This window comes from Labrus mixtus, chromosome 7 (assembly GCF_963584025.1).
Source record: "Labrus mixtus chromosome 7, fLabMix1.1, whole genome shotgun sequence".
In the NCBI taxonomy this organism is placed as follows: domain Eukaryota; kingdom Metazoa; phylum Chordata; class Actinopteri; order Labriformes; family Labridae; genus Labrus; species Labrus mixtus.
In genome coordinates this window covers 2763428-2790900 of record NC_083618.1, presented here as the reverse complement: position 1 = coordinate 2790900, position 27473 = coordinate 2763428, and the positions used below count along the sequence as shown (strand labels likewise).

Sequence of the window (27473 nt, the reverse complement as noted above, 5' to 3'; positions counted from 1 at the left end):
TGAACCTAACACCCACACACTTTACTACTAGTTACCGCACATGAATCAACTGCAACAGATTTCTAAGGTGCTGCAAGGCTCGGGTTATGCACATTTTTTCAGTGTCATACATAATACAGAACTGGATGTCGAAGTTTGTATGTGTTCTAAGGTTTTATGGTGTGACCCTAATTGTTGAGTGCTCCTTAGAAACAGAGCGGGTAAAAAAAAAGATGAATCATGTCAGATTATTGATGAGAGGAGTAAAATACTTACGATACTTGTTGTTTTGGACAAGGTGTGGTGCTGGCAGGGGATACAGAAAGCTCACTGTAACTTTACTTTCTATACAGGGGATAAACAGGAGCTCATGACAATTTACAAAGCACATTTGATAAACAGAAAAAAGGAAGAGGAAAAAGGAAAAGTCCTGGAAAAAAAATATTTAATTGCGTCAATTAAATAATAGAAATAGACAATTTCAAGTTAACACAAACAGATTGATTGGAATACATAAATATAATGATAAAATAATACAAAATAATCGCAGTTTAAAATATTAAATGTATTTATAAAATCAACATATTTATAATAGGCACGTACGTTTTCTGTTGTATCATAATAAATTGCTCACAGTTTATCCTCTTTTCGAACGGCATTGGTTTTTATCTTTTGTTTTCTGGCAGCAACAAGAGTAGAGAAAGATGACTTGAGAGAGGATATATGGGACCGGATGGGGCCCTCCTCTCTTTTCCCCTCTCCCCCTTCGTATCTGTCGCTTTTACTGTGTTTACATTATAGACACACCCCTGACCTTCACCCAAGCCCCTCCGCATGGCCCCGTCACACACACACAAACACCACCATTTATCCTGAGAGGTTCAACAATAAGGAAGATTCTTACTTTAAGGAGAGCACACCCACATTTTTCTTGCATCACGCAGTTAGAGTTTTTCAATCGTTTGGTTTTTTTTCAGCTTGCTCGTCCATCTTTCATGCATTGCAAAGCGCATAGGAAGATCACCATGCAGCGGAATTGCTTCCCAGCCTACCAGTGTACCGCAGAGTAGACACACCCCTCTCTCTCACTCACACACACACACACACACGCCTCACTGGACACATTTACATTGTGTCAAAGAAATCATGCAGCAAAATGCACGAAATGAAAAATGTTTGACCAGACAGCGCTCATATCGTGTTTTCAGCCGCGTGATATCGATGGTGTTTTTGGCTCATTGAAATTTCAAATGTAGGCTAAGGGTCAAAGTCCGAAAGTGAAAAACAAAGACAGTAGCCTACATGACAGAAACACGACCTCAACGGGACGATCTGCTCCGTAGGAGACACTACAACATTTCTAATGATAGCACCGTTATCCCCTAATTGCGTGCCATCACAATCAGAGATCAGGGGCAATACGATGTTGCTTTAAACCTCACGCGGTCAAAGTTGTTTACCTCTTCGTTACCTCTGACGTCACGACACACCCCTGTTTGAAAGGGCCGCCCCCTCCAAGGTAATGAGCAGCGGGTCTGACCAATCAGAGCCGGAAGAGGCCGAAATGTCACCAACCACAACACAGGATACACGCCGAGCCTACCTGCGATTGGTCACCAGAGGGGCTTGGGGGGGAAAATCCCTCTTTCCCGTAGCGGCACTGAAGAGGGGCGGTGCATAACAAAAACTAATGGCCATCTATTTGGGTCCTGAAGAAGGAGGGGTATTGCTCGTCGGACTACCGTAGGTGTGCTTGAGTTTCCCCCTCATGTTACTGCGTACGTTTTGCCCGTCAATGATATACAGTGTCGCCTTTAGTCGTCTTTCTGCTGGACGTTGTTTAGCCACAGTGGCCACACGGTTTGTGAAGCGGGGCTGAACTTGGTGCCGCGTTTTAGGGTTAAAGCAGGAGCAGCTAGCCACGCTAACGCTAAGCTACTACCAGCGCCTCCTCTATAGTGAACCAGCGTCTAGAAGGGCGTACGAGTTTGACGTCTCCTCCTCAAGTCTCCTCACATTTACAACGAGTTTTAGTACAACGACAGTCCTCTCTTCCTCAAAGCAAAGCCCACCCAGCCAACATGGAGGGGACACTCTTCCAAAGAGCATGAAGAAGACGAGAGGCGGCGACTGAAAAGGATTTACAAGCAACTCGGACTTGATGGGGAAAAGTTGAGCTGAGGTATGAAACTCGCATTGCACAGGAGGAATGCTAAAATCTAGACTCTGCTTATTGTAAATTGACTTGCGCAAAAATGTTTAACACAATTCAAGGCTGCTGTGTCAAGTGTTTACCTGGATACTGCCAACTACCTATATGATGTTTACCATTGAGTGTGTGTGTGTGTTTCTGCGTTACATAAACGGAGTAACAGCAGGTTACCTACTTAAGAGTATAGGCCCACTCTTCTAAATGCGACATGCCATTTTGCTTTTGTATTGAACAGGACTAACAACTTGGGGGAAAATACAGAAGAACGGTTCCAAGGCTCAAGCTTTTGTACAAGGGCATGCGTAAAACTGAGGTGAGACATTTCCCCCTGTTGCTTTGATGTGCACACGTGTATAGTGATAGTCCTCTGTTTAAACACACTGAAAGTGTCCACTCACGTGTTACACAGCTGTAACTCGTGTTTCTCTGGAGTTACACATTTTTACACTGATTTGCTTGGAAATCGTTGCACTGATTATTAGAAGTGTATTTACTCTTATCGTACATGGACATCATATCAACAGATACTTCCTTTTAAATGCAGCAAGCAATGCATAGATTTTTATGACTATTGTAAACTTAAAAACTCTAATACAGTTCAGTTCAGATCTTTATTGTCCCTGGAAGGGAAATTTGATTTGCAGCAGTGGAGACAAAAACACAACAGATAAACAGACAAAGGACAGTGAAACACAACCTGATGAAATACAACCAAGAAATATAAAATATAAAAACTCACTGTTCGTTAAGAAGTTTCACTCAAATGGTATAAATAAATAAATATAAAGTGCAATAGCTCTGCTTGAAAGTGCAGTCAAGGATTTAAAGAAGATTAAGAGCATTAATTGCATGAGGAACATATGAAAATTTAAATGTGTTTGCCTTCCTTAGCCCTGGGCAGCCCGTACCTCCGACCTGAGGGGAGAAGACACAGTCTTTTAACACACATACCAGTGTCTTAAAAGTCATAGTGTTTGTAGTTTTCTGAATTGTTGTAGTTTTGAAACTTTGTTGAACCTGTCAAGCTGAAACCTAAATCAGGGACACTGCTCAAACCAAAGGAATAAGACTGAACATGTGGGCTGTGTTATCAAGTCTGCAGGACTGAAAATGGTAATTTTAATGTTAATTTTAGTGTACAGTGTTTTTCCTGTCCCAATTTGAAAGAGTCTTTCATACAACCACAAAGTATAATTTGTCTCACTATATAAAAAAAGGAATTATTCTTATTGTGCGGACATTGCTAATAAAAGTGTCATTTTGTGTTGTGACTAGAAACATGATAAACTGGTGAGTGGCTCGGGTGATCTCAAACAATACACCCAGCTCTGATGTCACACAACATACAGTTACAGTTTGTCTGGGTGAAACCACAAAACATTTATCGACCCACACAGTTGTTAAAGTATTTCTAATAGTGATTTTTTTTTTTTACACCATAACATTTCATTTCATTTCATAGATACAGAGAACTAAGCACCTGACAAATAATGACATAATTTATCACTACTAGATTCTTGTCTTTCTTCGGATCTGAAATTTAATTTTCAAACACTTAAATAAAATCTGCGTGGACCAAATACAGCCAGCAGCATGGGGGCATACAGTGTAATTCCTCCCAGTAAGCTTTCTTTCTGCTGTCATTCTCACACCTATCCATTTCTGTTTATAACACAGTTTGACTCCTGAAATATAGCTGCTAGGATTTTTGTTTTTGTATCAGCTGCTGCATTGCCTGTTTTGAAGAAGGAGGAAAAAATGAATGGGTCTCTCCTCTTCAACAACTTCTTGAGATCAACGGTCACACATGTTCTGGATTTATATGATGGGGAAATTTACGAGAGAACCCGTGTTATTTTGGATAGCTAGAAGGAGTTCTCTCAAATGAGGAGCGAGTATGTTTGAGCCTTTTGAATCAATCTGCAATTTCTTTGTAAGGAGAAGAGTGATGATTAGCCACATAGTGGACTCGGTTTGTGTCGTTTATTGATTGTAGCGTGTCACTCTTGGAGCTGTGTGCAGTGGTGATGGTACAGTCCATTAGGTCTCCTGTACAGTGAAAAATACCCCGCCCCCTCCCCCCTTTCGTGACTACAGTAATTGGTTGCTTCCTCTCACATGTAACCCTATAGAAAGAAGGGGCTGCTGTACTTAACTGTAGAGACCCTCTTGTATATGTACTCTGTGCATGCATGCTGTTTGCCACATATGTTCAGTTGCCTTTGGGACTAATGAAGTGTTAACTTCCCCCTTAATGTCCTTGGGTCCGCAATTACCTCCTGTGGTTGATGGTTTCTAGGCCAAACACATCACACAGGTAATGTTTGTCGTATATGGAGCGCAAGTCATGCAGAAAAAATATCTTGGAAAGCAAAATAAATGTCAGCACTCTATATCAAGGGTGGTTCCTTTTTTTCTTTTTCACTGTAAAATCAGATTACAGGTTTTTCATTATGTGTAATATACTTCAGTGCTCTATGGAGGTCCGTTTCTTTATTTATTTCAGTGTGTTACAGTTTTTTTATATCTATAAAAACATCAATAGTTGACTTTTCATCAAAAGTTCAAATTCCAGTCGTTAACATTTCAACATATTTTTAACTCAAGTATTTCCTGTAAAGAGACAGCATTTTATGAAAGTTATATAACCTTTACATGTGGGCTAAGTGCATTTGCACCCACCTCACCCACATGTCTGTTGTCTGTCTGGTTCTGTCTAGTTTGCTGTCGACGTGCACGACTTTTGCGTGCTTGAGAATGTGCATTCTCTGTCAGATTCGGCATAGACATAAACAGGACTTTCGGTGTGTGTTTGAGTGGGCCTCTCCCTGCGTCGTCTCTTTCCCCTCTCCAGAGTCCAGCAAGGGGCCCAGCATAAGGGGGCAGGCTGCCGTCACTGCCTCTCTCTCTCCTCTCGCAGGCCAGCACTGGGGCCTGGGCAAGGGGGGGAGTGGTGCAGAGACCATAGGGTTGGACACGGGACATGGGACCCCCCACCCTTTCCACCCCCAGTTTAGCCCATCCTGTGTGGGGCACAGGTCACCTTGTCATGTGCTATTACTGCTGCTGTAACATGCTCCCTGTGATCGTAGGAAAAGAGCATGAGATAGACCCGTGGAGGCTGCGGAAGGGAGAATGAGAGAGGGAAGAGGACAGGACTGGACTAGTCTGCTCAGCCAGTTGTTTAGCTTCATTACAGACTGGGTTTGTCTAAGTTGTTGTTGTAAGGTCCACATTGTCTCTTTTTGTCCATTGTTCTCTCTCTGTTTTTTTGTTTTTTTCAAAGAAAATGTTAATTATCAACCTGATTTGAATTAAAATTCTTGTCTTAAATCCCATTTGTTTTCTTCACTCTGTTCCCTCCTTCTCCTTTAATGTCCCCTTTAAATCTCTCTTTTGCTGCCTTTATTGTAGACTTGACGTACTTCCATGTGTGAACCACAAACTCATGTATGTCAGTTGTAGACCAGCTCTCTCTCTGCAGCCCAGGTCATTCCAGATCTGAATTGTTTTATGTCTCTCGTGTACTCGTAGTGACCCAGCCGGAGGTATGCAGTATAACACATTGCCTTATGTTTTCACCCTCCCAACCCACTCCACAACGTCTTCCCATTCCTCTCTTCCTCTCTCTCTCTCTCCCCCTCTCTCTCTCTTTCCTCTTTAACATTTTTCTCCCACCTTCTCGTTTTCCGTTTTCCCCTTTAAAGAGAAACTTTTGGCAGCATGGAACAATTTCAGAACCATTTGTGGGATTGCGTCATGTGATGTAAAGGAAGGATGCTCATTGGGCTGTCTGAGGGGCCTCCTTCTCGCACTCAAGCAGTCCACAGCAATCCCTCTCTTTCTTTTACTGCCGTTATAGGTCTGGATGTGATTCTGACTTTGACTCTTATGTGTTGGGATGTGGTCTGTAAGCTCATTGCTGACATTCTTGGGACATGATGCCAGAGGAATTTTTTTTAATTTCCCACTCTCTCTCCCTCTTGTGCACGTCTGTGTGCAGTAAAAATGATCCCTCATTGAAATGTCTGGATCCTCCTCTTTACCCACTTTGTTACATCTTCCCCAAATCCTAAATCACATTTCATTTCAACACCTCGGCACTAATGGTACCACTTAATTAGGTTTGTTAGTCAGTGGACGTTGGTGGAGGTCGGGTTTTATAATCACTTGATATTGACTTTGATGAAAGTTAATCTAACATCTGGGCTGCAGTCCAAACCTTTTTTTCAGAGCTAAGGTCTCACTTAGGTCTTCTGTAAGTAATAGGGCACCTGACAAGGAAACCAATGGCCACTTTCCTGTTTGCTCATTACATACTTAGACAATAGTGCAGCTGAAAATGAAATGGCGAGTAGAGCAGAAGGAAATAAGCTACCTTATGAGTGGTGTTGGACTCTTGCCAGGGTCCACCTTGGCACTCATCCCTGCATGTTTATCTCCCAGCAGCTCAGACTCACTGTAGATACGCTAACTGCAGCAGTAATACAAATATTTTAAAAAACGACTTCATTCTCAGGATTCAAGTGTTACTATTTCTCCGTGAATAACACTTAACAAGTCTTTACCGTGTGTTTCTCAGATTTTGCACTGATTGACATCAAATGTCGGCTAATTAGGAGGTGTCAGAGGTATCATTTGGGAGTCTAGAAGGCAGATGGTGTGAAACAGGTTGTGCAGTGTTCTGTGGATTTGATGCAAATTGGGAGTTTCTTCTATTACACATAAAACACCAGTTTATTTTTCAATAGATATTTAACTACTCGACTTTTATGTAGTGTATTTTAGGTCAAAAAAGACATTCTATGAGGGTGTGTTTTGGACTGGTTGATATTTAATCACCCCAAACAACATAATTCAGTCTTTAAATCCAACCCTTGTCCGGCTCTTACATCAGTCCCTGGGTTATGAGATACACGTGTGTCATTTCTACCATGATGTGAATAAATCAAAGCAGGAAAAGATGAGTCATCACTCCTCTGCATGCAAAGTGGCACTTGTTCTCCCTCTGCCACTTTGTTGGGTAAAAAAGATGGGGAAACTCCCTAGCTTTTCCTTCAGCTTCACCAATATTGGACTAATGTCTTCATTTTGCAGCTTTCACCACCCAGTTAAAATGACAAGCTAGAGTCAGTTTGTGGTTCTGCGAGTAATTACTGCAGGCCTCATTCCTTTGCTCATCGGCCACTGCCACCTTACTCAAAGTCCTCGCTGCTAGTCCCATTTGCTTCTCCTCCCTTTCATCACATGATTTCTCAGATAGGGCTGTCAATGTTTTTATTATGAACGGTTTATTTGGTTGCAGACCGAGACGTGTTTATTGCACAGTAGGTGAACATTATTCTGAACATTAACTGGCAAAGTTTTGTCACATTTTCTATGCTGTTACTAGAAATGAAATGTTCAGAGACAAATAATAAATGTGCAGTCATTGGTTAGGTCAAACACACCAAATATTTTGGGATATGCAACGCATTGCTGTTTGTCTTATGGTTATTGCACATCTTCATTATGTACTGTTTACATGAAATAGAACATTAAGAAGTATTTGCATCCTATTGTTGTTGATAGATTGTCCATTCTCTCCTATAATCCTCCAATACTGGATTGCCCTTCAGGGTCTTTACTGATTGGCTGAGCGAGGGGGTGTGGCGGTAGTCACGTGGGGTTATGTGAGCCACCCTGTTGGTATCAGCCTCTCTCATAGTCTTCACAAACAACACATCTGAACATGAAAGTTTGAAATGTGGCTGAAATATAAGAAATAAATAATACTGTAAATGTGATGCCAGCATGAAAGCAAATCGCCTCCTGAAAGATGATTTTCTTCAGAATAAAAAGCTGTCAGGGATGAGACATTTGTATTTATTTTTAGCCAGTAATTGAATGCCTTATGATGGTGTATTTTTAGCTACCTTTCAAAATCACAACCAGCCTGTTTGTTGTGTTTGCCTTTTCTCTCTCTCTCTCTCTCTCTCTCTGTGCCACTGCTGTGTGTTGGTCCCTCGTAGTACGTTTGTCTTATTTCTGCAGCAGGCAGCAGGGTCTGCTTTGTGACGCAGAAATTCAGGGTAACAAAGAGGTCACCCCTCCCCTACTCACTGTATCTATGTTTATATCTGTGTCTGTTTTGACTCCATCTCTCCAGTGTCCACCCTACTCCTCCCTGGCCTGCTTCTCTCGTCCATCCCTCTCTCCTCCTTCACTACTATCACTGCTCCTGTGGGCTGCCCCCCCCTCCCCCCCTCATAATGCAAGCAGCACACAAGATGAGAACTGACTCAGCTGTACTATCTGTGTTGTGTGGTTCAATGGACACATAAGCAGAGTAAAAGTGCCTACAATGTGACAAACTCAGCGTTATTTGTTTATTTATTTGGCTCCCTATTAGCTACATCCAAGGTTGAAACTATTCCTCCTGGGATCATGGGGAAAAAATAACATCCAAATGTACTACAGTAATGAGAAATTCCAAAGAAAAAGGAAACACAATTAATAATAACAATGCATTTGAAAATCAAAGGAAATGAAGCTGAAATAAAAAAAAAATGTTTTCAATAAACATTAAAGTGTAAAAAAAAACATAAAAACAGTGACTGAAGGTATCCACATTATATCTATGCAGTCATAGATATAGATATCATAGATATAATGTAGCATAGATATATAATAGCTTTGGATAAAAGCTAAGTGAATTGTAGTCATGCAGTACTGACTCGACTATTGTAATGCACTTTATTCTGACATCAGCAAACAGAACATCCAAAGACCAATACGTTAAAAAAAAAATGCTGCTGGCAAGCCGGGCCGCCCGCTTGAAGGACTATAGCCTCCATACATGGGGCGAGCGCACTAACCACTAGGCTACTGATGCCTTCACTGGCAGGCCTTTTTATGTGTAGCAAGAGAGCTGGCCAAACTTTACCTGTCTTTGATTCACTTCACTGGCTACCTGTGAGTTTGAGTTGTGATTGATTTTAAGATGGTATTGCCGCTTGTTGTTAAAGCCTTAAATGACCAGGCCTCACCATATGAGCCTGACCGCCGCCTTACACCCTCCTGCAGGGCAATGCTAGCAGTTTCTAAACACTTCAGGTCACGAAAGGTTTGCGATTCACGGGCCACAGCTGTACTTCTTTACAAGGTTTTTTATTGATAAATCTTTTGTTTGGGTCTATTTGCTCTTCTTATTTGTTGATTCAAGTATTTGTTTTTATTATTTTGGCTTTTATTGTAAAGCGCTTTGTAACTTGTCTTTGAAAAGTGCTTGATCATAATAAGTCTTAGTATTAAAGTTATTATTGTTGTTGTTGATATTATTATTAAAACATTTGATAATGCTTTAAATAAAAGTGGAATGACCCTGATAGATCCTGATAAATGATCTCATAAACGTCTCTTCCCACGGATACTCTTCTAACACTCTGAGGGATGACACGGAGCACATTCAATGAACGACGCAGCCAGCGTAAGACATTCAAAGTTTTTGACCTAATATAAGAAGCAGCCACCACCCTCAGGTAGAACGTGTTCATGTTCAGAGAGATTTGTCTCCTTGAGTTGGTGTAAGCTCATTCCTTCTCATACTAGTCATGTGGCTGAGATGAGCTACCTTAATTACCCTCAGTAGTTCTCCTCGTCACGTGGAATGTGTGCAACATTCAAGGTCGCTCGCACACGACGATTCTACACATTTATCTTCTCTTGCTTTAATATACTTAAAGAACATTTTGACACACTGACACGTGAAATGACAATGAGTCCGCCCCACTATCGCTGAGGCCTCCTCCACACAGGCAGCCTCTAAATAAAAGATAATGTGTGTGCGTGTAAAGATTGAGGCGTGTAAGATTAAAAACAGACAGTTTTGCTTAAGACACCATTTTTTGTCTATGACGGGGTCATTGTGTAGTTTTTGTTTGATACGATATTAGAAAGGATATTCACACAGTGTTTATAGAATCTACTCAGTGTTTTCTGGTTGAATTTCTGCCATCAGTGCATTATCACATTGAAAACACAGCTTTTGTTTTTATCATTAAGAAACAATGATTTTGGAATTATGGCAATATTGTTTCAACATGAAAAAAACATTGCAACAAATTTCCATCCAAAGTCTCAGCCCAAGTTATTTTTCAAACCGATTAGCTTAGATAAGATTTTTGCTTGTACCTTTAACAATACAAATTTATCTTATTTTGAACTAAGAGATTTTAGCACAATTCACATAATTGTTATTTTTTTCCTTTTTTTGCAAAAGGGAACCTTTTGATAAAGTTCTTAATAAAACTGTGCGTTGTCTTTAAGTTGGCTTGACTGGAATAGACAGATGGCTCCTTTTTTTTTGTAGGGTTACAGTTTTGCTTGGGTAAGAAATGTGAGAACTCCATTTAATAACCTAGACTACAACAACACTTGTCTCTTGGCATGCTTAGTTGGAGTTTAACACCATGTCTCTGCAAAACTAATTGTTACATTTCTTGCTTGGTACAACAGATCTGCCTACAACCTGATTGTGTTTCTTGGTACAACAGGTTGGAGTTCAGCAGCTCCAGAAGTTTTTGATCTTCAATGTTTTTAAAACTTTAAACACAGTCAGTGGGAAAGCATAATGCCCCCCCCCCCCCCCCCCCCCCACACACACACACACACACACACACACACACACACACACACACACACACACTAAAACACATGGCAGCTGTTCTCTTAATGTTAATACTGTCTAATTACCATACACAAGCAGACTGGTAGTATATGCTTCTTTCCATTGTCTTAATGGTACATAGCAGCCTCTATTCACCAGTCGTCAGATGACTAATTAATAATTGGTTTCCTCATCAACTCGGTTTGCAACTCAGAAATCAGAAGGTTACTGCTTTATGCCTAGGCTTTATGCAAGTGTAACGCATGAGGGCTGTGTAATATTTCACATCATTACTGCAAAGATTTGATTAATGCTGTCTACTGCATACACACATCATGTGTATCACTCAAGAGTTAGACATTCAGTAAAAATCAAAATCTGTTTCCTGGCTTTGCGTGCCCAAGATTGGAACGAGTACGGATCGGGTCTAATAACCTGATGCATTATTTAGCGCGCTCTCAATACCACTGTGCATTTAGTGTAATGGCCTGTCAAGACTGAATGCAATCACAGAGGACTGACTTCACTGATCAGTTGATGATGTAGGAAGGTAAATGGGTGTTTTTCCTATTGGTGCACTGTGAGCGATGAGTGAGGATGCCCCCTGGGATTAGTTTTCTTGCACGCAGCCAAGCAGATTTTTTTGATTAGCTAAAGGCTGCGCCATTTACATGATACCTATTAAGATTTGGAAGGTAATCTATAAACCTGTAGTAAGGACTTCTAATGTAAAGACACTGCATTACGATAGGCTGCCAGTGTGTGTCAGTTTGTTGTTAGTATCTTCATTTAGCTCTGAAATCACCTCATAGTCTCAGCCAGTAGGGTAACTCAAACCTTAAAGTTAGACTAGTGTGAGTGCTTGAAATGTAAAACCAGTGCCTATTCATATATCATCTCATATATAGCAAGTGTTATCGTAAAGTAAATAGCCTGTAGGTCCTATCTTGTTGGTGTTACAAAAGGGTTGACATGAAGATGTGACTAGTGCAGCTTTCATTGCCAGGTATGTCATTCTGAAGGACCCTTAGATAAATGTGCGTACTTCACCTTGACTTAAGAAATGTGGGAGAAACAAACACAAAATGTGCACCAAGACAGTTGGAGAAAAACCAGCGAGTTAAGGACACACCCTTGATTATTCTGCCAGTGGAGGCCAGCCTGCCATCATAACAAAACGAAACGGTGTGGCACACTGCTCTTAGACACATTTTTTCATTTTATTCAACCTGTGTCCTGAGTTGCCTCTGGAAATATTCCCTGAACTATTTGAATTATGTGCTGCTGCTGCTGCTGCTGCTGCTGCTGCTGCTGCTGCTGCTGCTGCGGCGATACAAGACATCAACGAACGATAGAGGCCCTAGTCAGTGCTGTCATCGATGCCTGCAGCAGTAAACCAATAACTGGGTCCTCTGTTTCCTATCTTCCTTTGACCTTTTGTTTTAATAAGGACTTCATGTTCTGGCAATAAAATTGGTCAGGTGCAGATATTGGTTTAAAGGCATACAGTACTGTTCAATTCCAGGGTCCAACTAAATACTAAAACAACCAAAAAATACAATTATTCTCAGGTGTACGTGAAAAAAGTGATCAGAAAACTTATGTAGAATTATGTAGTTAATCCATTTACCTCATTGCTGTTGATTTCTTATTTTAGAGTTTGTAGAGGTTTGTGTCGGGTAAGTAACCGCCCCCCCTCCCTCAGCCCTCTCATCCCCCTTCATTCGCCCTGCCTTCCCCTTTGCAGAGGAAGCAAAGAAAAGAATAAGAAAGGAGCTCTGTGAAAAGGACAGTGATTGTTTGTTTATGAGGATGCTCGCCTTGCGGTGACATGCCCCCCCCCCCCCCGCCCCCTCCTCTCACGAGGCCGTTAAGTGAAATAGATACTCTGAGCACTATGTAATCAAAAGTAACCAGGATCAGGCATTTTAGAGGGGGAACGGTTTTTTTCCCCCACTTGATTCATGTGGTCCCCCCTTTTCTCGCCCCAGGACAAAAACACTAGAGTTAAATTCACCTCCAGGTGTAGGACTGTGTACAGGGCACTTGTTTGTTGCATGTTGGTGAAGGGTTTTAACAGTAAAAACATTCATTTGATATCAGTTTAAATATCTATACGAGTAAGAACTTGTGAAACTGGTAGCTGATAACATCTGTCTTTGTCTCTTGTCTTTTCTTCCTCTGTTTTCCCCATCTTTGTTCAGTGATGGATACAACTGTTGTGAGCACATCCACTCTGGCCTCTGATGAGTTTGATAGGAACATGCCGAGGATCTGTGGCGTGTGTGGTGACAAAGCCACTGGTTTCCACTTCAACGCCATGACCTGCGAAGGCTGCAAGGGTTTTTTCAGGTACACAAATGCATGTGTAACACCAAAGATAAACTGTAAGGAACAGATTTACCTTTCTAATGTATAACGTCAGTCTTGTGTAGCAGAACAATGAAAACAAACACATACACACTGATGAAGTTATTGACACATGTTAATGTTAGCATACAAACAGAGATGTGATCTTGCATAGATATTTATAATGGCCACCCACACACACACATTAAATGTAATTACCACCTACAGTTACACAAGAACACACACATAACAGCTGACAACACTAATGCCCAGCAGCACGTAGAGAATATAAATAAGCTTGCTCCTATAGTTAATGCCATGGCTGCTTCCTGCTCATTCATACACACATAAGTTTTCAATTCAACTGAAGACAAAACTAGAGCAAATCATGATCTAGAAAGCCTGGCGTGCATGATGTATCCACCAGTCTTTCGCCTTTTCCTCTCCGCAGTGTTGATATTTAAAGGAGAGGATGAAAAAGACGGATGTTTGATAATCTCCTTCCCCGTCTCTCAGCTGGCCCTCGCTTGAACTCTCAGCATGCATGCTTCTCTGTGTGTTTTTGCTCACATCTGTGTATAATTGTTCGTACATACACGTCCGTCACTGACTAAATCATTATGCTTTGCGTCACTGTTTGGCAAGACTTATGTTTTACCCAGAGATTCCTGGCACTCATCCATATTTATAATGTTTCACACAATCCCAGGCTTAAAAGGCAAAACGCATGTTTCTAATTCTACTGTGATTTTGAATTTGAGCAAAGCACCTGGAGGTTTAAAACAGGTGCTGTATGTGCAAAAAGAGCAAAATTAGAAGCATGTTCAGCCTTCAGCAGAGTCTTATCTAAACTCTTAATCATTTGAGGGGTTACTTTAACTTTGTCTTTTGCGTCTTTATAACCTGATGTTTTAACAGACTTAAATCTATGCAATCTATTTAGGCGCAGTATGAAGCGCAAAGCGGCCTTCACATGTCCCTTTAACGGCAGTTGCACTATCACCAAGGACAACAGGCGCCACTGCCAGGCATGCCGGCTCAAACGCTGCGTGGACATCGGCATGATGAAAGAGTGTAAGTATGACATGTGACTGGTATGTTTTCAGAACAAAGGATTGCAGGTAATCGTAGGTGCATCGTACTATTCATTAATGATGGTTTTATTATATAATGCTTGGAAGGGATGACAAAAAAAATTCTTTTTTTTTATGTTGCCATGGACCTTTTGTATAATAGATACTGCATACAAGACTCAACTAACTTTAATAACTTTAAATCCTAATGTTCTTGTTTTTTTCTTTTTGATGGACAGTAAACTTTACACATTGCTGTTTGCAGTTTTGGAGGCCTACTGTCCCCTTTTCTTTCAATTATGTAATAGTTAGACTTGGGTCAAAGATCTCAGGTTCTTTGCTCCCATTAGTGTGTGTACATGTTCTATTTGAACTAACAGAGCCTCCCCACATTGTATACAGAAAGTATACTCCATCTGAAGTTTAAACACCTGCTGTTATGTACAATCTAGCGTGGCCTCCTCTCTGCACACAGTCATGTTTATTTTGCTTCTCTAAATAGCAGGTACATTTCTTCTTGTTTTCCCCCCGATATCCGGATATTGTCCACAGGCCTCTTTTAAGAAAAGGCCTCTCACTTCCAGCTGAATGTTCTTTCCCCCGGAGTGTATTTTCTGGGAATACCACAAGAGTGGAGGTGGCAGCAGCACCACAATTTACTGTACATGAACAGGAGCCAGTGGCGTTGCCGTTGCAAAAAACAGCAACATGTTGTTGAGTCTCAGCGGTCCCGTCTTCTCTCTCTTGCTTTTCTGTGAGCTAATTCAGTGGCTAGAACAACAAGGAGCAAACAGAACAAAAACAATGCTTTCAGTTGTTCGGTGCAGCAGGGGTCTCCATATGGACCCGTCCCCTCCCATGCTCTTCCTCTAGGGAATAACAACCCCAGCACCACCCCCACCCAACCCCACATTGACATATCTGTCATCACAATGAGAAACTCAAGTACATACTGGAAAGCTTGAAAACCTCTCCTGTAATTTTGGATTTTAAATGTCTTTGCTCTTATTGTTACCCTTCATGTGTTCCTGCTCTCAATCCAACTAATTTCTGCTTGAGTTAAAAAAAGAAAATCACTGTTCACAGTTTATTTTTCCCTTGTGTGTGTTTATATAATGTAACACTCTCTCCCCCTCTTTTGTCTTCTTTTATTTGCATCCTCAGTCATTCTGACAGACGAGGAAGTACAGAGGAAGAAGGACCTGATTCAACGGAGGAAGGACGAGGAGGCACAGCGCGAAGCAGAGAGGGAGGCACGGAGGCCCAGACTCACAGACGAACAGAGTCAGGTCATCTCCACGCTGGTGGAGGCGCACCACAAAACATACGACGACTCCTACTCCGACTTCTGCCGCTTCAGGGTTTGTGTTTTATGATGCAATACATTATACCATTCCCCATTAGTAGAATTAATCTACAAACGCCAAACTGAATATAGATACATCAAATATTCTTCATTTAACATCAAGGTTCAACCGTTCCTACTCTGTGCAACTAGCATCAACAATTATGTGCCATGACAGCAGTCCCAAGATATAACTCATCAATTACAATGTCGATATTGTTTCCAAATGAGTGCAGGAATTGTTATGTGCACACCTGTCTTTTCAGATATCTAGTTTGTAGTGATGTTGTCCACACTGTAAATGATTTCCCTTGACATAAATACATGGCCTGTCTGGGCTGAGATTTTAGAGACTGATATTTCAAATTCACGGATTACTGATATGGTGGCCAATAAAGTTAACAGTCCAAATGTAAAAATGTATGAGGACTGTGATCTTTTTTTTGCACTGATGACTCTGCAAAAGATACTTAGAAAGCTCCATTAAAAAAAGAATACCTTACTTAATTAAATAGAATAGAATAGAATAGAATATATGTTTATTGCCATTTGCACAGGTACAGGACAGTACAGGTACATTGGAATTTTTGTGCGTCAGCTTCTACAAAAAAGTTAAAATTATATGTAAAATAGAATAGCAAATATGTTTTATTATTTTTATTATTATTTAAATATGTTTTACAGTCAGTTTGAGTGTGGACTGTCTGCTGCTCTACATGTGGCAAGAATTTTGGCAGATAGCCAAAAAAAAAAGTCAATTAGTTCAATCCAATTTTCTCTATTTATTAAAGAAAACAGATTTTTTTAATTGTCAGGATGAAAATGGGAATAAAAAAAACAAGAATGTATTATTTCTGTTGACTTAAAATATGTTGGGAATCCTTCAGTGTCTTTATGAATGCCCCTTTTTCTCCCGTGCAGCCTCCTGTGCGCGAGGGCCCAGTGACACGCAGCGCCAGTAGAGCTGCGTCCCTCCACTCTCTGTCTGACGCCTCCTCTGACTCCTTCAGTCACTCTCCAGGTAAGAGATACACATTATGAGGACCTCACTTTAAAAACATGGGAATACAGTGAATATTCTGTTTGTAAGGATCATCTGAAATGAATCTTAAAAAAAAAATTAAAAAAAAATAGTTTCCTTCCAAAACTATAACTTTAAAGAAACACAATGTTTAAGTAAAGGGTTGAAGGGTTATCAGTATCAATAAACTTAACACTTAAGACTGCTATTGTTTTCCCAGTTCAGCTGTTTGAATGTATGCTTATGTAAACTGCTTTACTGAGAATCCTGTGGAAGGTCTGTGAGTAACCTGGCCTCCCCACCTCCACCCGCAGGACCACCTGACTCCGACTAGTAAACACCAGTTCATTAATGCATCTGTCACTAATGGAGGGAACATAGTGAGGGACACAGTTACATGGCTTACAGCCAACACTCAGAGGAGACAAATGACTCCAAACAACCCCAGCTAGCTCCGCATGCCTCACATGTTGTCATAGCTGTCATCTAAGCTTTCATCCAACTCCTACTGACCCGACACTTGTGTATTTTCAGATGATCCTTTCCATCAACAAGCCTATATGCCTTGAATTCTTCGGTTCTTTCAGCACAGAGTGTGTCTCATGTAAGAATAGTGTGAAATTGATTTGCTCTATGTATAACCACTTTTCTGTCCCTGCTTTTCCACTTCCTTCTCGTTCCTCTTCCTCCCTTGCTTGGTCGCCTTCATCTTGCTCGCCACAGAGTCGGTCGACAACAAAATGAACTTCAACAACCTGCTGATGATGTACCACGAGCAGGGCAGCAGCCCCGACTCCAGCGAGGAGGAGGGCTCCAGCTTCTCCATGCTGCCCCACCTTGCTGACCTGGTCTCCTATAGCATCCAGAAGGTCATCGGCTTTGCAAAGATGATCCCGGGGTTCAGGTATGTCTGTGTGATTGTTTTTTGTGTTTGGAATGAATCATTTTATCTGCCTTTTTCTTTTTAACTCGCGCTCTCTACTTTAGTTATATTTGCTACAAAGAGCCAACATACATAGTGTTGGACAATTCAGCTGGTAAAGTTTAAGTTTTCCATCCTAGAGAGATTAAGAGATAATGGGTTTATTTTTTCTGAGCTTCTATGTTGTTTGGACTTTAATGAGGACATTCTGACTTTCTGTTTTTGATTTTCTGTACAGATAAAAAAAAAAAAAAACTGCTTATGTAACAAAGACATGAAGTCTGGCATAATAAGACCCTTAACTAAACAAAAGTTTACATGCAGAACTGTCCACACGTATTTGTTAATGAAATGTCTCTGTGTGACTTTTTACCTAAATGTGCATTGAAGACTTTGTCCACCTACTTGTTTTTCTGCCCTATTAGTCGATATTGTGCCACAGTGATTGCTATGGTCTAAAGGCCATAGGTAACTGAAAAGATAGCTGACACATTGTGAACAATATTTTTATGTTAGGTTGTTTCTTCACTGCATGAGATTACACATTTGCTACTGTTGTTGGTGTGAAGTGCGTTGGTAGGTGATTGCTAAACTCGGGAGGAAGACACTCCTCAATTGCTGAGCACTCACCTGTCTGCCTCTCACGTACACCCTCAGGTTGTCTACCTGATGATCAAAACATGTTTAGAACACACAACAGATACTTTACAGGATTGACTGGGTTTTGTGTATAAGTTGGATTGGTAAAAGGTTCATGCTTAAGTGACAGGAAGAAGAATAAACACATCTTAGGAATACAGTTAACAGAGGACATTGTGACTGTGAAGGCAAAACAGCAATAGCTGGCCTCGGCTTTGTTATTCTCTTCCCCCGTCTTTCCCAACATGGCAACAGTTGCATTTCAGCATGTTTGTCTGTCAGTGCGTTGACGGGGACAAAACGCTCAGTGTCTCAGGGGTCACCTCAAAGTCAGGGCTAAAACGAGTTAGGGCCTGTATTTCCTGAAAGTTGTCGTCCTCACTGGCAGCGAGTGATAGACGTGGTCGGATTACATATGGAATGTTTGTCCACTTGTAATCTGCTGCCTAAGGCCAGAAAAACAAAGCAGACCTCCCTTACAGATCTGCAGGTTTTAACTCATGTCTCCTGCTAGTTTAGTAGTTTGCATTTCCAAACGTCTAAAGACTTTTCAAGACATTTCCTAAAACAGGATTTGTCTGTGACGGCAACAGCACATAAAACAGCCTTAGTTTGACTTCAAATGAGTCAACAGCAGGGAGTAATGTTTTTCTTCCTCCACACCATATAGAAGATAAAGTTTAAAGACATTGACTGACCTCGGACCTGAAGCCTGTAAACCGATGATAAGCATAATCTTTTGAATAAAGTTTTCCATCTCAAGAGCCTGACATATTCCAGACCCAAAAACATGCAGAACGGGCATAACTTGTTGTCAATCCATACTTGTTTATCTGTTGTGGTATCAGCCTTCTGTAAAACTAAACATGATCAACACTGCGTGATTAAGGTTATCTGAGGACCGCGGGTTTAATAGTTAACTGTTTGTGGTTCACTAACTCAGTAGGTGTTATTTTTCCCCTGCAGGGAGCTGACTGCAGAGGACCAGATTGCCCTGCTCAAGTCCAGTGCCATAGAGGTGATCATGCTGCGCTCAAATCAGAGCTTCAACCTAGAGGACATGTCCTGGAGCTGTGGCGGGCCTGACTTTAAATACCAGATCAGTGATGTCACCAAAGGTCGGTCTGAACTCTGCCACGTGTACACTTTTAGACCGCTGTGAAGACAAGCTAGCGTTTTGGACTATGAATTTGCATGCCAGTCCACTCGTTTAGCCTCTCCGACAGCTGAAGAAAAGAGGCGCATGTTACACATTAACACTCCCGCTCAGAGCTCGCAGGAAGCAGCGTGGCGTTGAGGAGGCGACCAGATCATTAGTGGGGGAGAGCAGATAAGATTACTTGTAGTGGCCTGTGCTCACACCCATAGGAAAAAAAAATATGCTAATGCACGTTTTTCTGCTAAACCAGTCTTACATATCCACAGAGGCCCCTATGGGCATGGCTTTCATTTGCCTTTCAAACAAGACCCCTCTGACGGGGATCAACCAAAGAATGTTACTCCTGACCTGCTCACCGCACAAAACAACCACTGTCTGCACCAGGGAGAAGTGTGCGTTCCTTACAAGAATTTGTGCTTTTCTTAAAATATCCCTGAATAGTCCACATGAACAAAATATACTGTTGATTTATGTCTTTTCTTTTGTAAGTCTACACCAAGATTGAAAAAAAAAGGCCATTAAAATCTTTTCTGCAAATTGTTTAACATTAGCACTTCATTCACAAGATATCTTTGCTGTTAACGTTTCTGCTGTGTATCATAAAAATGAGCATTTCCTTTAAAAAAAATTAAAGGAATCATTTTCAATACTAAAACAGTTTTTTATACTCAGCTTTTTCAAAACGAGATTTACAAAACACATTAGTGTTTAACGAAATTAGGGCAAGACTAAAATTTAAATACAAGGACTTACTATTCAATTAGAATTAAATAGGGAATATGCATTTGTATGGTGTCTCATTAACAACTCTACATAAAAAACAACATCTCCCCCTGAGAAACTGAGTAAACACTGACTTGAATTCAGATTTGCTGATTAAAAAGCATTCACAGCCATTAGTTCTTAGTGACAAAAGTCTAGATAACGCACAACACATGTAGGAAGAAGTCCTCTCCAGAGATGACTCTTAACAGGCAGAGTGAAATATTAATGAGTCAGAGGGATGCTAACGTTCCCTGGAGGGCCTTTCTCCTGTGATATATAGTATGAAGCTGATTCTGTTTGCTGCACGGACAGTCATGATGTGTTTGCGTACTTTTTTAGCGGGCCACACTCTGGAGCTGCTGGAGCCCTTGGTGAAGTTCCAGGTGGGTCTGAAGAAGCTAAACCTGCAGGAGGAGGAACATGTGCTGCTGATGGCCATCTGCCTGCTGTCTCCAGGTACTGTAGGTCTGAGTGTTCGCTGAAGGGAACATATAGAGGGGTCAGCAGCATGAATTCTTAATGTGTTATCTTCTTATATCAATTTTTCAACAGAAATAGTAGTGTCATTTCCTTTTTTTAGTCGTGGTTGGAGATTATTTGAGGATTTGTTGTCATCTGTCACTCAACATAAAACACAGGGAGGAGCAGATCTCAGCTACTTTTAAGAGTTTCATGCCTCTTTCTGAATACACATTTGTGTTTATGTTATAGATTGCAGCATATACATTCCATATATTATACATGTTATGTAAGCAAGCAAGCATGTGTAACTAAGTGGAGATTTGCATTCCTTTGTATACATTAGGAAGCTCATTAACAATGCATGGATGTGAGCTCCATGATCTAAAATTAGTTTGACTTGACCCGAACGGTAGAAATGCAACCGCACATGTAGGTCATACATTTTGTTGTGGATTAACAAGTAAACAAATGTTTCACACTGAACAGTGACGGTTTCCAGCTCTCTTTTCAGTGTAACCACCGTAAATATCTGAAGACTCCCCTCTTCTCTCCTTCCATGTAGATCGCCCAGGTGTTCAGGATCACGCGCAGGTCGAAGTCCTCCAAGACCGACTGTCGGAGACCCTGCAGGCCTACATCCAGCTTCACCACCCGGGAGGTCGGCTGCTGTATGCCAAGATGATCCAGAAGCTGGCTGACCTGCGCAGCCTCAACGAGGAGCACTCCAAACAGTACCGCTCGCTCTCCTTCCAGCCGGAGCACAGCATGCAGCTGACCCCACTGGTGTTGGAGGTGTTCGGCAGTGAAGTCTCCTAAAGGCTCGGTGGTAGAGATGCAGCGGGAGACGAGATCCCTGGTGGAATTGAACGAAAGGAGAGAGTTGAGGATGTGCTGGATGGACCAAATTGGAGTTGTGGAGATTGAAGTGAGTGGAAGAGAGAAAGTGATGTGTGCGTGCGTGCGTGTTTGTGTGCGTGTGTCTCGTTTAATTGAGGCTGTCTCGGCATCAAGGTTGTATGGCGAGAAAGCAGATGTTTAGAGACACAGTAAACAAGGAGACTTCATGAAATACAAATTCAACTATACATACAACTTCTCTCTACGTACAGTGTTTTTGTCTGTATTTAAATCAACCAACAGCTGCTTCAGATGCCAGGACATTTTCTATGTGTGCATGTGAAATGCACACACCAACACAACAAACACACTCAATTATTCATTTTGCTATTCAGTTGAGCTACCTCTTGGTTTTACTGGGGTTGTTTTATACTTACATCACCCATGTGAAACTGTAACTTTAACACAGGACAATTTAGATACAGTGGAGCTGCACGGTGGTGCAGTGGTTAGCGCTCTCGCCTCAAAGCAAGAAGGTTCATGGTTGGGACAGGGACAGGGCCTCTGTGTGTGGAGTTTGCATGTTCTCCCTCTGCATGTGTGGATTCCGACCGGGTACTCCGGCTTCCTCCCACAGTCCAAAGACATGCTTGTTAGGTTGATTGGTGACTCTTAACATTGCCCTTAAGTGTGCATGTGAGCGTGCCTGGTTGTTTTAGTCTGTATGTTGGCCCTGTGATTGACTGGCGACCAGTCCAGGGTGTACCCCCACTTCTCGCCCAGTGACAGATGGGAATCGACTCCGGCCCCCTTGCGACCCCAAACAGGATAAACGGTATAAATAATGGACGGATGGAACTTAGATACAGTACGGACAACTTTTCAGTGTACCTGTGCAGAAGCACCGTCTGCACATTACTCTGACTTTTTATGATATTTGTGATTCCTTTGTTTGGTTTGTTTTCATCTGCTTCTCTCCAAAGCAGCATATATAAATATATATATATATATATATATGACTGTGTATACAAATCAAACGCATGCCTTTCACCTTTCACCAAAGGTATGGTCTACTACTTTCTCAATAAGCTTTCAGTACCTAAAAATAACCTTGCTGCTGCTCCATGGCTCGTTTCACCCATGCAGCCATTCGGCATGGGAGCAAGTTATGCTACTGGCCTCGCAGCCAATGAAGGAAAATGTCATAATATAGGATAACTGCAGAGTGCAGAACTTAGTCTGTAATTTAGTGAGGTTTTTTGACAGGACTTGGGGTGTATGGTTTTGAGGTGAGAATTAGCCACTAAATGTGTTAGCTACTTTTTACTCTGCTAACTGTCAATCAAACCAAGCCTGCATTATGGCTTGTTCCTCTCTTATGGAAATTATTTTTTCATTCTTCTCTGGTATTGTTTATTTCCTTGTAAATAGTTAATTACTACCACATGTATCCTAAGCACTGTTATACCACCTTTACTCAAGCCTATGTATTGTTATACAGTATCTATATTATCACAGATTTTTAAAGGGCTAAGTTGCCAAATCTAACTGGAATAGTAAATGAAGGCCAAAGCAAGGGGCCGGTCTTGTTTATATATAGCTGCATACCATACTTGGAATTGGCATAGCTATGGATGTAATTTCAACGAATGCTTTTTTTTTTTTTGGTTGTTTTATTGGTCATTTCACTTTTAAAAACAATTCCATGAATTGTTCCTCCTCAGTACACCGTGAGCTCGATGGGCGGAGAGCTTCGGAAGCTGCTTCAGACCTCCATAGATATCACACCCTTTCGTTTCTGACAGGGACGTGGATCCTCTAGAATGTCAGAGGGCCTGATTGTGTTGATGGTGTGCACCTCACCACCCAGGCCCGTCCTGTTTGATGATGTATGCTGCGCAGCCCTCTAGTGGCTGCATTGTGTAAATACCAGGTATATATATATATATATCTATATATATATATATCAATATGTAATATGGCTGTCGCTGTACATAGGGCTACATAGATATTTCTCAAGACACATTTTTCTGAAATATATATGCAAATTCAATATAGACCCTTTTTTGGTTTTGAGTCATTATCACTACGTTCTGATACACTATGCTCTTTGTTTGACTTTGATCACATTACTTCTGGTAAGAATGAGTGAGGACTGGCCTGAACAGGGATCACTTGTGTATTTTACTCAGTCAGATTATTTGTTTAGTGGTTGGGTTGATGTATTTGCCCTAATTTTTCATGTTCACTCTGAAAAAGAGGACAAGCTAAACTTACCATGCTGCTCTGCTCTCTAATATAAGCCATACAGATCACCAAGCTAGTAACACACCTACCAGTAATGCATTACAGAATATCCAGAGCCATGGGTATTCTCATTCTAAAATGTCATATGCTATTTAACCGTGGCTTCTCAGAGATAAGCTTGTACATGATTGGACCTCATGCCTTTTACTGCCACCATCTTAGGCTTCTGCTCAGACAGCATCTAATGGCTTCCAAACCAAACTGCCAAGATAATAAAAAAAGCTTGTGTTTAGAGGTCAGTGATGCATGTGGGATTATGGTTTCAATATTTGACATGACTTGTCTTTTATATCAAGACATTAACTGAATTAAGCGTTAAGTCAACTTCCTGATGACTTCATGTGATGTAACCAGAGCCAACTTGGTTACAGTGAAATCATTCAGAAAGATGATTCAATTGGTTTTTGTCTTCTATTTGCTGTGAAAGAAGACACAAAACGGTTTCCTGTGATCGACCATTACGGCTCTTATGTTGTAGACTTAAAGCCTCCAACATCTCAGTAGGCCGGGTTAGTGTGGCATCTTGGAGAGAGATGGTCGGAGAGAGCATGTGTTAGTTGATGAGCTGATTTGTAAAGAGTTGGTAAAGTTGATGCTTTAATATGTTCGGGCGGTTAGGGTTTATTTTAAACCTCTATGAAATATTTAGTCAAATCGTTGTCACTGTGGCTTTATTCCAACACTTCTTCTGTCACTGTGACTGTGTGCATGCTTTCGGTCGGGATATACACGACGTATATAATCTGCATAGCACAGATAGCAAAGTACTTTTTGGAGTTTTTAAACATTTATGATGACAAGTTGTCCTATGAAAATCATGGGAATTATCTAGTGTATATTTGTAATACCAAGTGTCCCACAAATGCCCCTTCTGTTATTGGACTTCAAGAAGTTGAGGCTCAAGTGTCTTTAGGCAGTACCACTCATGTGTGTAGTATGTCAGTATGATGAGGGGTATGATGTGCTTGGTTACTGAACACTGACTTTTGAAGTTTTGAAAAGTCTCCATGACGATTTTTCTCTGAATACATACTTCAGTATGTAGAAATGGGAATCTTATTTTTTTTTTTGTTCATGAGAGAGATTTGGTGTTGATGTGTGTATGTAAAATACAGTGTGGGGAAGTTTGGTGAACTTGTAAGTGCCACGGGGAGAGTTCCCTCTACACGAGAACAGGGTAAAAGAGGAGTTGCTCTGGGGAATTTTAAAACTGAACAGGAAAAGTCTTGAGGATGCATCATGTGGCCACTGATCAGTTTTTTCTCGTAAAAGGGGAACCCCCTTGTTTCCCTTTTATGACTAAATATGAGAATAAGTGTATTTGTTGTTGCCCTTATTTCCCACCTGCAACTGTACATAACTTGCAAGTTACATGTTACAGTTCAATCTGAATATGGGGCATCCCTCGAGATTCCTGTTTGGTTTCACCACAGTGGGCTGCTCAGAATCCGTAAGTTTTGAACTCTGCATTGTGGTTGGTAAAATACTGGAACTTGAAAAACCATGCATCAAAGGAGATCTACCACATGTAACATGGATCCATCGTTGGAGAGATTTCCTTATCATTTGAAACACAACACACGATAACAATGCCTGCAATATGAAACTTATGGTACACTATCACCAGCAAGCTTTACAGGATATCATTTTAGACATTTTTGAAGATTTTTCTATAACTGTTGCCAATACAAATCCTGTCTGTACAAACATGTAAGATATTCTCATCCATAGAAAACAGTAGGCCATCTCCCACGCAAAGGCTTTCAAGTCTGTATTTTATGATTTTGTTTTCTTTTTGTTCTTCCCATTAGGACAGGGATTGTAATGGAATCAACTTAATGTAGTTCTTATAAAAGGAGTGTCCACAATGGATGTACACCATAATCTACCTAAAAAACCTACCTCTTTTAGCTCAGATTTTTGCTTTAGCATTAAGCATTTGCCTCTGTTTTTACTTTTGTAATATTTGTATTCATGTTGGTATTTATTGCTGTCTAATGAGTCATACTTGTATGATTACCTCAGAGATATCTCACAGATTTGGGAGACTCCAGCTAATGAAGTCATTCATAGTTATTTTTATTTTTTTGTACAGTTTATTTTTTTTCTTCTCAGACTTAGCATTGCCTTTTTTTTAACGCACAAAGTACCGGGAGAGTTTTTAATACAGTGCCTGCACTCTGACCAACGGGGGGCTCAGACTGGCGAGGGGCTGCATTAACTCAACACAAAGTACCTCCTTTTCTGCATCCGTTGTTCTGTTTACGGGACGTTTTTCGATACTTTTGAGCAACATATGCATCAAATCTTGTTGCTATTTAGCTGAACCTTATCTTTAAAGTCCCTCAGAGCAAACCGAAGAGGAGGATTCTGTGGAGTGAATGCAGCTTTAAAGAAGGAACAGCCTGAATGACTTTGCGGCAGTAGGAGAAAGGAGAGTTGTGTTTGGGCTCCGCTTGGTACTGACAGCATGGTATTTGCTTTGTAGTACGCCATCCTTACCTTTTTTCCTTGCTACTTTTCCAAGTCCTTCCTCCTCATTACCCGTCCTTTGTCTTCACCTCTCCTTCTGTCCTAAAGTCTGCTCTTGCACCTTCATTATTCCCTGCCGATGTTTGGTCTAATATAGGAGAAGTGAAATCCTCAGTATCCATGCAATGCTGCTTTTTTATCTTGAGCGCCACCAAGTCGTGTGTAATCGATACAACGTAATAATGCAGGCATCGTCCAAAATGTCAGCCCCAGGCGGTGCGACAAGCCTCATTGTAAAGCTTGTGTCTTTTAAACGAACACGACTTAGTGGCGCTTATTGGGGGAATAAACTTTCCCTTCAAATCCTAGTATCATATTAACAGAGCAACTACTCACTTTGGTGAATTGAAACCAAGTTTTTTTTTTTTTTTATTCATGTCAAACTGCTTCAGGTAAACACTGAATGAAATAAGAGAGGTTTTTATTGATCAGTGAATACTGAGGAACAATGTGGACATGGTCACATCTACCCTGAGCTGTGTGCCATAGTTCGACCCTTTTCGATGCAGGGGGAGGGTGTTGATGAAGCTGGCTTCACATGCTGACGAGTGTGAGATTAGTCTCCAACTTTGGGACTCTGTCAGCTGTATGTTTTGACCGTGTTTGAGGATTAAATTCTGAATTAGGTGTTGAATTCTTACCCTGCATTGTTTACCCAAATTTAATCAATTAAAAATGCCTGAACCAACAAAAAGCACTTAATGTAATGTTTGTAACACGTGCATACTTATGAATCTTCTAGCCATACACTGCCTGTGTTGGTCAGCATGATATGGCTTCAATTATCAATAAAAAGTTCAAGTCACTTAAATTCTAGTGTAATTGCAATTTATCCTTTGTCTCATTTTTTTTCAAAGATCTTCTTTTTTCTATTATAAATTGGTGTTTATGTTATGTTATTTTTGTCAAATATTTTGCAAATCAAAAATAAACAATTGTACAGAGCGGCGGGATTCTGTGTGAGTTATTCTATCTGGTTCACATTTTTTATACTTTACATCTGCTTTATGGTCGTCTGTTGGAGTAGTGGTCTTTTCTGATCACATGCTACTTATGAGCAATCTAAGGCTATTCAAGGCTGCTGTACATTCTAATAAGAAAATCATGAGCCCAGTTTACATAAATACATTTTCAATTACAACCTGAATACTAATGTGAGGGATTTCCCATCTTAACGCACACATTGAGGCGTATTGGAGAGGTGTTAACATTAAACAATCAAAG

The 27473-nt window shown here is 40.9% G+C and overlaps 1 protein-coding gene across 1 annotated transcript; it reads left to right on the top strand.

Moving 5' to 3' along the window:
* The first annotated feature begins 1572 nt into the window (after positions 1 to 1572).
* Positions 1573 to 27194, top strand: LOC132977491 (vitamin D3 receptor B). The gene is made up of 10 exons (XM_061042091.1): positions 1573 to 2161; positions 2427 to 2504; positions 13043 to 13190; positions 14131 to 14261; positions 15425 to 15621; positions 16527 to 16626; positions 17350 to 17530; positions 19154 to 19305; positions 20451 to 20567; positions 21136 to 27194. Exons 3-10 carry the CDS (start codon positions 13045 to 13047, stop codon positions 21387 to 21389), a joined length of 1278 nt encoding a protein of 425 aa, XP_060898074.1. The 5' UTR covers positions 1573 to 2161; positions 2427 to 2504; positions 13043 to 13044; the 3' UTR covers positions 21390 to 27194.
* The last annotated feature ends 279 nt before the right edge of the window (positions 27195 to 27473 follow it).

Bases quoted from the DNA above. Each gene is read 5' to 3' on its own strand.
- LOC132977491 (XM_061042091.1), top strand. From the start codon at position 13,045: ATGGATACAACTGTTGTGAGCACATCCACTCTGGCCTCTGATGAGTTT. The intron at 13,191-14,130 runs GTACACAAATGC...CAATCTATTTAG, and splicing joins GGCTGCAAGGGTTTTTTCAG to GCGCAGTATGAAGCGCAAAG. The intron at 19,306-20,450 runs GTCGGTCTGAAC...GTACTTTTTTAG, and splicing joins GATCAGTGATGTCACCAAAG to CGGGCCACACTCTGGAGCTG.